The following is a 15,696-nucleotide window of genomic DNA, read 5'->3' on the forward strand; positions in this document are numbered from 1 at the left end:
GATCTACTTTAAAGTCGGCATGAAACAATAAGTTGCAATAGTCTATTCTTCCCTATTGTGAGGTATATCAGAGAGAAATGAGAAAAGAGAAGAGATGTTGCTGCAAGAGTGAGAAGTTATTTTTATTAAAGGTTACAAGGGAACATTTTCTTTCTCAAAGTCTTTTGCTGTTGTTGTTTTTTTTCATTGACTGTACAAAGATAGGCTGATTCAAATCAAACAGTTCTATACTTCATGATATGATACAATTTGTTCCTTTGCTAAAGTGCTTTAGATATTGTTTTCCATTATTAAACGCATCAACATCAACCTGATCACATTTGTCATTACATCATCAGCTCCTCGCCGACACTCATTTGAGCACTCAATGACGACAACATCCTGTCCCTGACTGCTTCTTCCTCTCTCTTTTTCCACCTCTGAGAGGGAAAAAAGAAAACAACAATACATCCATCCAATTACCTATCAGTTCACCTCAGCCCAAGGGCACAGCGGAGCTCCCATCGGATCTGGGGAGATGCCCCGGTTACAGGCTGCCCACGTAAACAGTTCCTCTCTATACTTCATTAACTCTATTCCTGTATCGACTCCTGCTAGACCTCCTCCTCTTTCATAAAGCCCCCGTGCATTGCTGGCGTTATCACGGACTCTCCGTGGACCGTTTCATCAGCCCTGTTACGTCTGCAACTGTTACATCCTCATGTGATTCACCAGTCATTGTTTCCCTAAACCCAGTGTGAATCTACATCAGAAAGAAAAACCAGCACAGATGAGCTCAATTGGGGTGGGTTTTATCTTTGTTATCTGGCAGGAAAACGCTTGTTGGTGCTTGCTACTGTATGTCTCTAATGAAGGACAGATTTCAAATTCAAATAGCAAACCATGGTTATTATCATTAGCTAAAACATAACTGAGATCATTCAAATAAAACTGAAATAAAATATAAATATTAGATGAAAAATTAAAAACGCTGTAGCAAACATATCTGATGAATGCTAAAGGATTTAATATGTCACTTTCCACCAACAGGAAGCAGTTTCTGAGCTGCCCAACTGTTGATCGGGGCTTCCACTGACCCTTTCTAAACATGAATTACACTCCGTCCCCGGAGAAGCAAGGGCCCGAGAGTGTCAGAAATAGACAGCACCTCAGTGCCTCTGTGACTGTGTTTAAACGAGAGCTAAGACAGCAAAACTGTCCCCAGACAATAGACAACGAGTCTCTTCCTTTGCTTGCTTTCCTCTCTCACTGTCTCCAGTGTGCATTGCCTGTGCCTGGAAACATCATAAATGTTTTATTCACAGTCGTTCAGCGGAGCAGAAAACAGACAAAATATCTAAAGGTATCCGAAGGCCTGGCAAGTGACGATTTCTTCATTGTGTGAGAGCTGTTGGTGTGTTGCTAGCATGTGTACTGAGAGCCAAGTGAGAAACTCACACCCGAGGTGATTTTTAGAACACTTCTTCTGCGATTCTGATTCTGGCCCGTTACGGCTAAATGAGTCGCAGACTTTTACATCAATTATACTTTATGGGACCCAAATGGGCCGCCAGGCTCATGCTTTAAGCAAGCTAATCTAACGAAACCATGGACCCTCCTATTGATTGCCTATGGGGCTGCTCAAGCCTCCGTGTAATGTGAGACCTGGGAGGTATGGATGTGAAATGGAGGGAGAGAAAGAGAGATATAGAAAGAAATGAGCTGATTTTGATACATGACATGCGGTTAGCGCATGAGAACCAAATGAAGATGAACTGACAAGCAAAAATTATGCAGTTTTTTTAGGACTTATTAGGGGCCAAGCACCGAAGGTGCGGAGGCACCTATTGTTATTGTTGCCGTTCTTTTTTTTATTTTTTTCTTCTTCTTCTTCTTCTTCTTCTTCTTCCGCTCTTGAAGTCTATGGGAGCCCATAGAACCGCTTGCGGGAAAGTTGTGAAATTTGGCACACAGTTAGAAGACAGTTTGACATTTGTCCATAGCAAATTTGGAGTCTCTAACTCAATCCCTCTAGCGCCACCAGCTGTCCAAAGTTGCACTTATGTTTATGTTAATAACTTTTGAATTTTCCGTCATGAAATTTTTTTTCTGAATTTTCTGAAAAAACTACTTTTTCGAACTCCTCCTAGGCCATTACTCCGATTTTCACGGAAATTGAACCAGATCATCTTCAGACCATGCTGACAAAAAGTTGATTCCTCAAACCATTTTCGAAAAACACACGAACGAATTGTACGTAGTGCTTGCGAAAATAGAAGTGAGGCTGTATCTCCGCAACGCTTTATCGTATTCAGACCAAACTTCCTACATGTCATAACAAGCATGACCTGAGACATCATGCAGTGTTTCGGCGCAGCGCCACCTACTGGTCCGGAGATATGAAAAATGTGTATTTTTGCTTATAACTTCTGATGGGTTTGTCCAAAAATCATAAATTCAGTCTTGTTGGATTCGGGGCATCATGCTGAGTCAAATGATATCCAATTTTCCCATATCGGACATTTTGGCCGTCGGCCATTTTGAATTTCGTGCTAAAATGCTGTATTTTACGAACGCATTAACGTATCATTACGAAACTCAGTATGGGTCATCGGGACAATGCCCTGAAGGAGCCTGAGAAGTTTCGGCACTGCGCCACCTTATGGTCAAAAGTTATAATTTACAAAAATGCTAATAACTTTTGACTATATTTACCGATTGTAATGGAACTTGTCTCAGTAGATTCCTTGGGTCATGCTGAGAACATAGATATCAAATTTGCCATAGTCAGCTGAACTTCCTGTCCGCCATATTGTTTTTCTTTAAAAACCTACTATCATCTTCAGACCATGGCGACAAAAAGTTATGGATTTCAAGTCGATATGTCAAAACGTTTTCATATACCAGAGCAAAGAATTTGAGGCATGATACAAAAACGACTCTTGAAGCTGTATCTCTGCAATGCTTTGACATATTGACACCAAACTTTGCAAGTGTCATTGTCACCTCACTCTGACCATACCACATTAATTTGGTCACAGCGCCACCTATTGGTCGAAAGTGATGAAACAGTAAATCCTCATTTTTGATCATTATTCAGCTCTTTTGCCTAAAATGACCTCAATAGGTCTTTAATTGCTCCCTGTTGCAGGTGGTCTGATGCTCAAAGCCATGTTGGCTGGCTTATTGTGCCGCTTTTGTGCTTGGCCCCGTAATTGCTGCTTGCAGCTATATTTATATAATATTATTAATTAAACAAATAAATCACTATCACAGTATAAGTATACATTAAAGGATTTGTTCACTTCAGAATTTACTCACCCCCATGTCAACCAAGATGTTTATGTCTTTCTTTCTTCAGTCAAAAAGAAAAGGTTTTTTAGGAAAACATTCCAGGATTTTTCTCCATATAGTGGACTTCAGTGGGGTTTAACGGGTTGAAGGTCCAAATTGCGGTTTCAGTGCAGCTTCAAAGGGCTCTACACGATTTCAGCCAAGGAATAAAGGTCTTGTCTAGCGAAACCATCGGTCATTTTCTTAAAAAAAAAAAAAAAAACAAAAAAAACTTGTATACATTTTTACCACAAATCCTCATCTTGCACTGCTCTGTGATCCGCCAGAAAGGTCACGTGTGATATAGGCGGAAGTACCGCGGTAGGGCAAAAAACTTCATCTCATTTTCTCCTCCAACTTCAAAGTCGTCTTGTTTTATCTTTTTTTGTAAAGGACGTTAGACTTAGTCTTTGCACATTCACTTTGTAGACATTGGATTGGTACTTTCATCTGTGTCATGTGACCTTTCTAATGTGATTACGTAATGCGTGGTGCATCACAAAGCAGTGCAAGATGAGCATTTGTGGTTAAAAAGTATATACATTTTTATTTTTTAGAAAATGACCAATCGTTTCACTAGACAAGACCCTTATTCCTTGGCTGGAATCGTGTAGAGCCCTTTGAAGCTGCATTGAAATTGCAATTTGGACCTTCAACCCGTTGTAACCCAGTGAAGTCCACTATATGGAGAAAAATCCTGGAACGTTTTCCTCAAAAACCTTTTCTTTTTGACTGAAGAAAGAAAGACATAAACATCTTGGATGACATGGTGGTGAGTAAATTATCAAGAAATTTTAATTCTGAAGTGAACTAATCCTCTAATATTTTGCCTCAAATGATAATTACAAGACATTATTTTATTGTTGCATATGCATTGAACATTACAAATATTTCCTTGCATATAAGTGATTGAAAGAGAGAATGGGCTGTGTTTTATGTAGCTTTTGATCGCTTAAAGGTGCCCTAGATTCAAAAATTGAATTTACCTCAGCATAGTTAAATAACAAGAGTTCAGTACATGGAAAAAACATACAGTGAGTCTCAAACTCCATTGTTTCCTCCTTCTTATATAAATCTCATTTGTTTAAAAGACCTCCGAAGAACAGGCGAATCTCAACATAACACCGACTGTTACGTAACAGTCGGGGTGTACGCCCCCAATATTTGCATATGCCAGCCCATGTTCCCAACATTATGAAAGGCATTAGACAAGGGCAGAACGTCTGGATCTGTGCAGAGCTGAATCAACAGACTAGATAAGCAAGCAAGGACAATAGCAAAAAATGGCAGATGGAGCAATAATAACTGACATGATTCATGATAACATGATATTTTTAGTGATATTTGTAAATTGTCTTTCTAAATGTTTCGTTAGCATGTTGCTAATGTACTGTTAAATGTGGTTAAAGTTACCATCGTTTATTACTGTATTCATGGAGACAAGAGCCGTCGCTATTTTCATTTTTAAACACTTGCAGTCTGTATAATTCATAAACACAACTTCATTCTTTATAAATCTCTCCAACAGTGTAGCATTAGCCGTTAGCCACGGAGCATAGCCTCAAACTAATTCAGAATCAATGTAAACATCAAAATAAACACTGTATTTACGCGATTAGACATGCTGCATGACGAACACTTTTATAAAGATCCATTTTGAGGGTTATATTAGCTGTTTGAACTTTTTTTATGTTGTTTAAGGCAAGCGTGAGCTCTTGGGGCGTGGAGCACGAGATTTAAAGGGCCACACACCCTGAATCGGCTCATTTCTAATTATGCCCCAAAATAGGCAGTTAAAAAAATTAATTAAAAAAAATCTATGGGGTATTTTGAGCTGAAACTTCACAGAAACATTCAGGGGACACTTTAGACTTATATTACATCTTTTAAAAAAAAGTTCTAGGGCACCTTTAATGCAATGGATCATACCTAGTTCAACAATAGAATTGTATTGTATTTGTATCAATGGAAAAAGCATAGAATATTTCAAAGTTCAAAGACTTTATAGTCTGCCTCCTTATTCACAAGTTTTGAACCTTCCAGTTATTCAAGCACAACAACAGTTTTGCTGACGTAAGGCAAAGCCTTTATGGTATTGATCCAATGATCTGCTTGAAAGAACTGCCAGGATTTCACAAAATCTGCCCCCTTGAGCAGGCTACATCCACTCAGGGGGTGTGGGGGGAATGCTTAAAGGTTCACCAGTTTGAACAAGGTTTTGTGTCCCTCCTGATTAAGGACTGTTAGGCCTGTTTCATATAGCTAATTAATTAGCTATAGCTAATTTATTACAAACTTTATTGTCATGAAATTTAATTTACACAGCGAGGAGAACCATATATTGGACCATATATAGTTCAGAAAGCTACTTTATGTGTGGCAAAAATAGGCACGGCACTAACACTCAGCTTACACCTCCTTCAGCTACATTCCTGCTAAGTGGTACTGCTCCACTCATGCTTGCGGTGTGAATACTGTAACCTGTTAATATGGTCGCCAAAATAAAAATCTTTTGTGTGTGGTGTGAAGCAGGCCTTGGCTTATACATTAATGGAGAGAATGCAAGCTTGAAATCTATTCTGAAAGACAAAAAAGACAGAAGGAGAAAAGTGAAAAAGAACAAAGGACAAAGGGAAAAAGAGGGAGGGAAGAAAAATATAAAAGGTCTTTCTGTCATTACAGTGCTGCTTGAAAGAAAAATGATCCATCATATAGAGGTATCCTGGATGTCGTGATTATAACAGCTAGTTTTAACATCTGTCATGTTGTTAACGTTTTCCAGTTTGATTCCTGTCATTCTAAAGAGCAAATCCTCCCTGGAAGACTAGAAAGTCTCCGGGTAACCTTCTCACATTCTAGAAACACACAGAATGTCTGCGGAAAGAAAATGACAAAGGACGGCACGAACACAGCTCAGTAGCTCGAAGCCCCACAGGCTATAAGACGAAAGAAATGACCGTGGCAAGGCCCCCACAAAGCTTATGCAGTCAGCAATTTTCAGTCAACGTAGGCGAATCCTGTTTCCCCGCCAGGAGATGATGGCAATACAAGATGAGAGAAGATGAAGACAAAGAATGAAATGTGTCAGGGAAACTCCAGAAAGATACATGTCAACAGCTATTTCAGCTTTTGAAGGCTATCTTTAGTTCACCGAGGCCACAATATTAAGACTTAATGCGACATGAGCTCTTTTCATGTAATTCAGCACCTCGTAAAATAGTTTTCTTGTGAGATTATTGACTGGTTATTGATTAAAAATACAAGAAAATCATGCTTTTACAAGACGACGCACTTGTTTCTTTCTCTCTATCCTCCTCTGTTTCACAGCAAACACTATTACGCATCAACACACTCAGCAGCAGTAGCAGTGCAGACTGGAGAGAGCAATTATCTGTCACTTTGGGGAGCCCATTCACACCTTTCTACACGAAGACCTTCTCTGACATACAGCGGAGGCAAACAAGCTCTGCGGTTACGCCGTCCTCTCAGCCCAAAACCTTTGCCAGCTTTCCCCGCCACTTCTGATACAGATATAACACTCATTAAAACAAAAAACAAGCTTGAGAGCAAATTAGGAGTGTTTTTCTTCTTGTTCTTTTTATTGACAAGCCATTCTTTTAATTTGGCAGACACTTTCTTTTCACATAAACACTGTGAACATAAAACCCTTGATGCTGTCTAATACTCTTTACTGTTGGCTTGTCACAGCTCGCTAAAATAAGAAAAGTGAAGTTAGTTGGGAGAGAAAGAAAGAAAGGAAAAAGCAGAAGATTCATTTTTCATTACATTTATACATCTTATCCAAAGAGGCTTACATTGCATTTTAAAGATGCTTTTATCCATACATTCAGGAATGCTAATACAAGAGCGCTGAGGATCTGATGACTGGAAATATTTGTTCGCTCTGTCTTTAAATTTTGCTGCTGGGAAAATATCAGCCTAATGTACCATCTTTGCATAATGAGTTTTCACAATAATGCCAAAAGAATGAGAATATTATGTCGTCGTCGTAGAAAAAATAAGCCAAGGCAGCTGGAGAAAAACATACTACTTTTCAAAAGTTTGCGGTCTGTAAGATGGTTTGTTTGTTTGTTTTCATTTCTGAGAGAATGTTTTGTGCTCAGCAAGACTGCATGTCTTACAGTAAAAAAAAACATAATATTGAGAAATATTATCGCAGTTTAAAATAGCTGTTTTCTATTTTTATATATTTTAAAATGTAATTTGTTCCTGTGATGGCAAAGCTAAACTTTCAGCATCATAACTCCAGTCTTCAGTGCCACATGATCCTAAAGATCGCATTTAGATATGCTAATTAGCTGCTTAAGAAACATTTTTCTTACTGTCAATGTTCAAATCTGTTGTGCTGCTTAATATTTCTTTTGTGGAAACTGATACTATTTTTCCAAGATTCTTTGACGAACAGAAAGTTTAAAAGAACAGCATTTATTTGAAATAAAAATCTTTTGTAACATTTTTGTCACTTTTGATTAATTTAATGCATCCTTGTTTAATAAAAAGTAATAAAAACTGACCCCAAATTTTTTAAAGTAATATAAATATACATACTGTAAGAGATTGAATAAAAGCTTGTAATATTTCATTTGGTGTGAAAATATGTAGATTTTACTGTATACATTATATTTAAAACAAATCATTGCTTTGCGATAAATGCAGGTGTCGAAATTTAGATAAAGATAAAACGTTCTCAAAATGATTCCTGTTCGCATAGATCCGCGGACACAACTCATTTTTCTGTATTATGCGAGACAAGTAATTTGGCAGCTATCACTTTAAAAAAAAAAAAAAAAAAAGACCAAGCTTCTGCACACATACACACTCAAACACGCAAACCTATAGACTAAACACGTAAATGAACGGCAAGAATGCATTAAAGGTATTCAGGGTTTTTTCAGTAGAAAATGTGTCATTTAAGCGGCCCCTAAAGTAATAATTAACTATTTTTACAATGGAAGTGATTCAATCAAAAACCAACTTTAGCTCGATAATAATTTTTCTATTGTCACTGTGATGCTGCTTTGAAACATTATGTATAATGAAAAGCGCTATATAAATGAAGATGACTTGACTTGACATGATTACAATTGAAAATGTCTGTATGTTCCCAATACCTCACTTATAGGAATATATATTTATATCCTTTATATTTATATATATATATATATATATATATATATATATATATATATATATATATATATATATATATATATATATATATATATATAGACATGTCTTTTCTGTGATGCTTTGATGTATCTATGTGTAAAGGATCAAGCTTCTAAACGACACTTTTTTGAAGAATTAACATAAAATCAATCAACTGGTACCACAGAAACATTTAGGCTATATACAGATTACTAAATCAATCCATTACACATGACAGCACAGTGTGACTCAGTGTCTGACACCATTTCTTACTGTATATCATGTCAAAAATTCAGAGCTTTATAATGAGCCAATTGTGTATCAAATAAAAGTGCAGGTGGAGTATTAATAAAGCTGAGAGACAAGAAAAAACTGTCTGTAGTACAGCTAAACCAAGCAAATCAAACCTGTAAAATGCAGAGAATTTATTACTGCATCACTTCACACTGCTGAACATGTTACCTTTACCACTTTATTCTACATTTCCACCACATTAAAAGCTAATTACATCTTACTCGACTGTAATCTTCTCCTTTCATTAAACACACTTTGAAAATGTCATTATATCTTTAATAAAGCGCCAGTCTCGTCGTTTGAATATAATTACAAAGCAGCAATATGAGACAATGAATATTCCATCATTTACAGGCATTATAAGTGTGGAGGCCAAGCCTGAGGACAAAGACAACAGATGTGTTGGTGGATCAAGCTATCTTCAAACACCTGTGATGATTGAGAGGCTGTGGCAAGTTCAACATCATTAGTACGTTGTATTTCAGGAATCTCAGAAATTGCTGGCAGCAATTCATATGTTTGTAACTGAATTCAGAGTTCAGTTAATGGGATCAGAACTATTCAGCCCATGAAAATAAGCTGCACTGAAGATGTTCAAAACAAGACCATCATTTTCCTCTGCAGCAGCACAGGTGATGCATAATCAATTAAATCAGTAAGTATTAAAAAAGAGATTGTCAAAAAGGATGACTTCATACACTCTTTTGAAAGTGAATTTAAATAGGTGATCAGAACCCAGACGCAAAGCAAAAGAGTCTTGTATCACCCCGAAGGGGTTTATTTTCCACTAATGATCGGGCGAATGTACATTACGCCACTATTGCCAAATAAATAAATAAACTGACATGAAATATTGAGTTGAATTCAAATTATTTGATTATGTGCAAAGAAAGAGAATGAGGAGTAATATGAGAAGCACTGAACTACCACATTGTAGGAAATTGGTTGTCAGAGACAATGGTGAAATATGCAGTTTAACGATCATTACAAAAAAAATATTCAACTGCAGAATGTTGTGACTGACCAATCTGAATTTAGTATTCCAGATTGCTGTGTAATAATTTCGTATAATGACCACTAAACTGTATAATCTTCCATTGCCCCAGACAACTGATTTCCCATAGCTGTACGAGTTCAATATTTCTTCCCACATAATATAATAATTTAGACCAAAATCAATATCTCATTTGTATTTCTTCATTTATTACACAAGCAGGATAATGCACAGACAGCCAGTCATTTTCACAAAATAAGGCCCTTCGGGGTTTTCCGATAAATTGGTACCAAAATACACACACTTACCCCAACATTGTCCTCCAACATGTACTGTTTCCAGATGCGTCCGGTGTCACTGTACAGGAGCATGTAGGCACTGACCCAGTCCGAGCTGCCGTGACGACCTTGTGTGGCCACTGCTGTGACCTCCATTCGGTCCTGGAGGTCAACCTGCAGCCAGGGCGACCTGTCCATCGACTCTGGGCTCCAACCACCTCCTCCTAGAGAACCCCATTAAGTCTATTAAAATCTTACTAAGCTTTGAGTGTCAAATAGTACCCTTGCTCAAAAGCAAGACATACAGGAAAGGAAACCGGTACAGGTTTTCATTGAAGCGACTATATGAAATTATAAAATCTGCATTTCAGTTTGGCTTTTCAGTTGGTTTTGTATTCATGGGCTGAGCTGCTGTCAATCAGTAGACTGCTTCCACTCCAAAAACAAGCCAAGAGCCTCGACCTCTTGACCTCACTTAACATGTACAGCATTCACTTCAGATCGCAGAAGGCTGTCGGCACATGCGCTCCATATAAAAATGCATTTCTGCCTCTACAATCTTCCAGCTCAGAACTGTGTGGAGAAATTGGTCTGACTTGGGCAGAGAGGTTCATTACTCAAGCACTGCGGACACCACAGGAGCAGATCAGAGCAGAATTTTAAACTGGGGACCTCTGACTTGAAAGAAGCAGCGTTTACACAGACCCCCTAGAGACAGGAATCATTTAGTTTGTTACAGATGCACGCAGAGGTTGGTCACATCTATAAATAGCTCAGGACATGCAGAGATAGGGTGAAAGCAAACAGCTCAATAACGCATCAACTTGCCATTTTCTGAAGTTGTAGTTTTTTTGTTGTTGTTGTTTGTTTTGTTTGTTTGTTTTGTCATTTTAGGCATGATTTAAAAGCACATGGATGCAGTAAATATTTAATTAGTGCTTTGCATCAATGCATCTTGTACGGTATTTCTTCAATCTATAATTTATTCATATGATTTAAAGTCCCCCTGTGGTGAAAATCAAGTTTTTAATGTTGTTTATTTGTCTATGTGATATATGCTTTAAGACAAACCATGTGCAAATTCATAAGTCAACACTATTGCTGAGTATTGTCTCTTTAAAGGTGCCATCGAATGGAAAATTGAATTTACCTTGGCATAGCTGAATAACACGAGTTCAGTAAAAACAACAATATAGTGAATTTACATTCACAATGTAAAATAACTGAATATATTTTAAAATTTCACTTATTTCTGTGATGGCAAAGCTAAAATTTTCAGCAGCCATTACTCCAGTCTTCAGTGTCACATTTTGAACAGGACTTTTGAAAACTTTTGTATGCAGAAGAGGTTCAATGGGTTCATAAACAAAAGGCTCCCATAACTCTAAGAAGGCTTAAATTCCCTAGGTGTCATTTATGTTCTCTCCTTAACTGACCCAGATATGAATAAATTAACAAACAAACAAGAACTTAAACTTACCATCTCTTTTGTTTAGCTTGGCAAAATATGCAGCCCGACTGTCTGAGAAATGTGAAGAGCTCTGAAAGGAAGTTGCTGGCAGAAGAGATGCCAGAGATCCATCACAGCTGTCTGGATAACACAACAAATAAAAAACAGACAAATATTAGCTAATATGAAAATAAACCCCTCTACTCACGAATGTGTAAGATTTTCTTCAGGCAAATCCTTTACTGTTGAGATAATCTTCCATCAGACAGGTGAGATGGATCTCTTCACTAATACATCTGTTAAAGAAAACCTGATAGTGTGGAACTTCATGGCAAATTCATCTTTATGTTGTTCATATCACACCTAGTTGTATGCTAGAGAGTCTGAATAACTGAGTGAACCTTTTTAAGTTCAGACCTGTAGATTTTGAGGCACAACCTGAAAAAAAAAATGGAAATCAACGTACAGATATCAAATTAAATTAAATTTAGCAATTATTTGAATAAAATAAAACAAACACACACATAAAGATTTGACAATGACATGGTTTTACATTTTTTTTAAAGGATGCATAATCTTTGTAATTTAAACAAAAAATGGCGTAGTGGTCAGAAGCTTAAAAATGAGATGAAGAGAAAACAGGTTTCTGGGTCAAGAAAGCAACTGCTGAAGGTTATCTCTATGGTAACAGCAAAATATACCTCTGTACTTTAGTGAATGTGTCATAATTAGGGTTAAAACTCAGTAGGGGTCTTGACTTTACTGTTTGATAGAAAAGGTTATGTGCTATTTTATCATGTAAAGTTCACAGACAAGACCTATTTATACTATACTACAAAAAAAAAAAAAAAAAAAAACATTTCTAGCTCACAAAATCCACACACACACACAAAAAAAATCAGCTAGAATTTTTTTAAAAATTATTTAGTAAACATTTTGCCCATAAAACAAGCATGCTTTTACAAGGTCAATGAAAGTTGCCCCTATAATGTCCCACATCAGACTTCCAATGGCTTCAGGACACAAATACTTTAAAACCTACTATTAAACACCACAAATGCCATTTTGAACTGTAAAGACAACCGCATGTTTGTAATCAATGACTGAAAATCAAAATGAATTTAATTAGCATGTCGACAAACATCTCAAACCTTCTCCTGGGTGTCTGCTAAAGATGCTCAGCTTCTTTCACTGTGGTTTTCATTACAGCTCCCCAAATGATGTTAATTACTTTGCATTGCCAGCAAAGGCCTTGAGGCAGGAAGAAAGAGATATGAAAGGGTAATTGAATATCAATAATTACACATGGGATTTCTCGGTCAGCTCCCTACCGGTGTTGCATTCCACAAACACACTTCCATTTAAAAACATTCTGGTGTACTTTATGTTTGCCGTCCAGAGGTACTTGCGAGAGACAAAGCCTTGGAAGGGCACTTAAATAAATTGATAGCTATAAACATAATGAAATGATAGTCATCAATTCGCAGAGTCAGATATATGAATAATTACTTCAATCACAAAAAGCATAACAGAGAAATGCTGCACGCTCCAGATAACCCCTCCTTTTAAATTTAGACGACATATGTTCAGCTATTAACCTCCCACTAAGCGCTAACCACTTTTGACCTTCATACATATGTGAAGTCACCGCAGTGTCTGAATCTCTTCTCTGTATCATATTCTTATGTTCAAGCTCTCTTGACCTTTGCAGATTCCTAGTGATGCGAACAATAGCAGAAAATAAGATCTCTTTCCTGAAAGCTGTCATGAAACGTTAATTGTCAGAAAATGAGAAGCTCTTATTTAAGCAGACCTTACAATTTGCATGGATTCCTAAGATGAGAATAATGAACTTTCATCCAATTACGGGAATTTGGGTTTTGAGTATTTTTTCCAGATGATGATGGCACGACACTGACATTAAACGGAAAATAACTGCAATGTGGCATTTACTAGGAATATAGCTATTCTAGTCTCCACATCATAGCATTCAATTGTTTGGTGTTAATTGAAAAAGTTTAACACATTAAGAAGTAAATTGTTTTATTGTGAAGTCATCTGAATGAAAAGTGTACTTGCAGAAAACATAACATTAATGGGAAAAAAGGCCACTAAAGAGCACTTTAAGAAAGTACACCTTCACACTTTATACTAAATGTCAAATTAAAAGTTTTACTTTTTAAATGATTGTTTTTCTTTATCATGCTTTATAGAAGTTCAGATATTTTGAAGTGTTGACTAACAGTACATGATTATATTTGTATAGCTGTAGTACGTTATTTGAGTTTACATTTAAAGTGATTATATTTAAAATTTCATCAATTACAAATGTGTAATTACAAATATATTTAAATACATGACATATTCATTTCAGTAGAAATGAAATTGAAGTATATTTTAGTTTATATAAAGCATAAAGCATTCAGCAGTACAGAATAAAAGACAATAGAAGTAAGGGTAACACTTTACAATAACATTCATTAGTTAACATTAGTTAACTACAGTACATTAGTTAACATGAACTAATAATGAACTGCACTTATACAGCATTTATTAATCTTTGTTAATGTTAATTCAACATTTACTAATACATTACTTAAATCTTGTTAACATTAGTTAATGCTCTGTGAACTAACATGAACAAACAAGGAACAACTGTATTGTCATTAACTAACGTTAACGAAGATTAGTAAATACAGTAACAAATGTATTGCTCATCACGGTTAGTTCATGTTAGTTAATACATTGACTAATGTTTAATTAATGAACCTTATTGTAGAGTGTTTCCGAAGTGAGTAATTATGACATTACAAATAAAGATGCACTTAAATACTACTTAAGATCAGATAATTGTAATTAATATAAATTTACACTATTTTCAAGTAACAGTATTTATAGTGTCTTTGTTACACATTGCATTTACTGTAAATGCTATCGTAAATTATGCATAATTAATTACATGCAACAAATCCTAAACAAAAGCCTAATCCTAACCCTATAGTAAGTACAAGATGTTAATTAACAAGGCTCGAAATTGTACGGAGCCCCTAAAGGGAAGTGGTGGTGGAAAAAATTTGGGATGGGAGGAAAAAAATGTTTTCAAATCTTTTGTGTTCCCTCGCAAAACTTTTGCGTTCCCTCATAAAGATATTTGCGTTCCCTTGCAAAACTTTTGCGTTCTCTCGCAAAGATATTTGCATTCCCTCACAAAACTTTTACGTTCCCTCGCAAAGATATTTGCGTTCCCTTGCAAAGATATCATCATTCCCTTGCTGTGAGTGTTAATCCGAGCTCACAGCAAGGGAATGATGATATCTTTGCGAGGGAACGCAAAAGTTTTGCGAGGGAAGGCACATATCTTTGCGAGGGAACGCAAGGTTTCTCGGGGGGACGCAAAGTTTTGCGAGGGAACGCAAAAGATTTGAAAAAAAAAAAAAAAAAAAAAAAGTTCCTCCCATCCCAATATTTTTCCACCACCACGTCCCTTTAGGTGCTCCGTAACCATTTTAGTCACATATGCTCCCTAAATGTACGTGCGACCTTAAAACATATTTGCAAATAATTGTTGAGGTGCGACCTGTTTTCATTTCTCTACAAAACATTCGCTAATTACAGCACAGCATGCCTGCTGTGAGCTGCTGATACAGTGACTGGTCCACCGTTCTATCACGCAACCAATTAAACTTCATCTATATGTTCTTAAGTTTAAAGCAGATTTTAGGTTGGTTAATATCAATCACTCCCTTTCACTGCGCTTCGTTGTCACGTGACAGGGAGCTAGCGCGCAAAATATAAAGAGCTGAAGAGAGAAGATGAAAAGAACCGTTACACACGACTGGACATTAACACTTAAGTTTTTTATATTTAAAACATATGATACAGTTAAGCAACATTACAGGACCAAGAGTACAGTTTTCATGAATATCCTGAATAAAGCATCACGATTGAAAATGTAACACTGATACAACAGGTCAATGAACTGTAAAAAGTAGTTAACATTAAACCACTTACATTTTAGACGCAATAGTGACTGTTTTTGTTTTGTTTCAGCGGCGAAAATAGTTCCAAACAAAGATCACAGCAGAACCATCTCACATTTCATGACAACACAATCGTGTTTTCTTTCATTACTGAATGATTCAGCATTTTGAACGAATCGGTTGAGTCAAAGAATCAATGACCTATTCATAAACATCTGC

General features: G+C 36.5%; 1 protein-coding gene across 1 annotated transcript in view; it reads right to left on the reverse strand.

The window, feature by feature from the left end:
- cntnap5a (contactin associated protein family member 5a) overlaps positions 1-15,696 on the reverse strand; it is a 79,403-nt gene that overhangs the window by 40,642 nt on the left and 23,065 nt on the right. The window contains exons 2-3 of the mRNA XM_048194071.1: positions 11,528-11,638; positions 10,078-10,271 (exon numbers count right to left, since the gene is read on the reverse strand). Coding sequence (XP_048050028.1) covers positions 10,078-10,271; positions 11,528-11,638 — 305 coding nt within the window. The remainder of the gene's footprint in view (positions 1-10,077; positions 10,272-11,527; positions 11,639-15,696) is intronic.

Source organism: Megalobrama amblycephala, linkage group LG6, assembly GCF_018812025.1.
Source record: "Megalobrama amblycephala isolate DHTTF-2021 linkage group LG6, ASM1881202v1, whole genome shotgun sequence".
NCBI lineage: Eukaryota > Metazoa > Chordata > Actinopteri > Cypriniformes > Xenocyprididae > Megalobrama > Megalobrama amblycephala.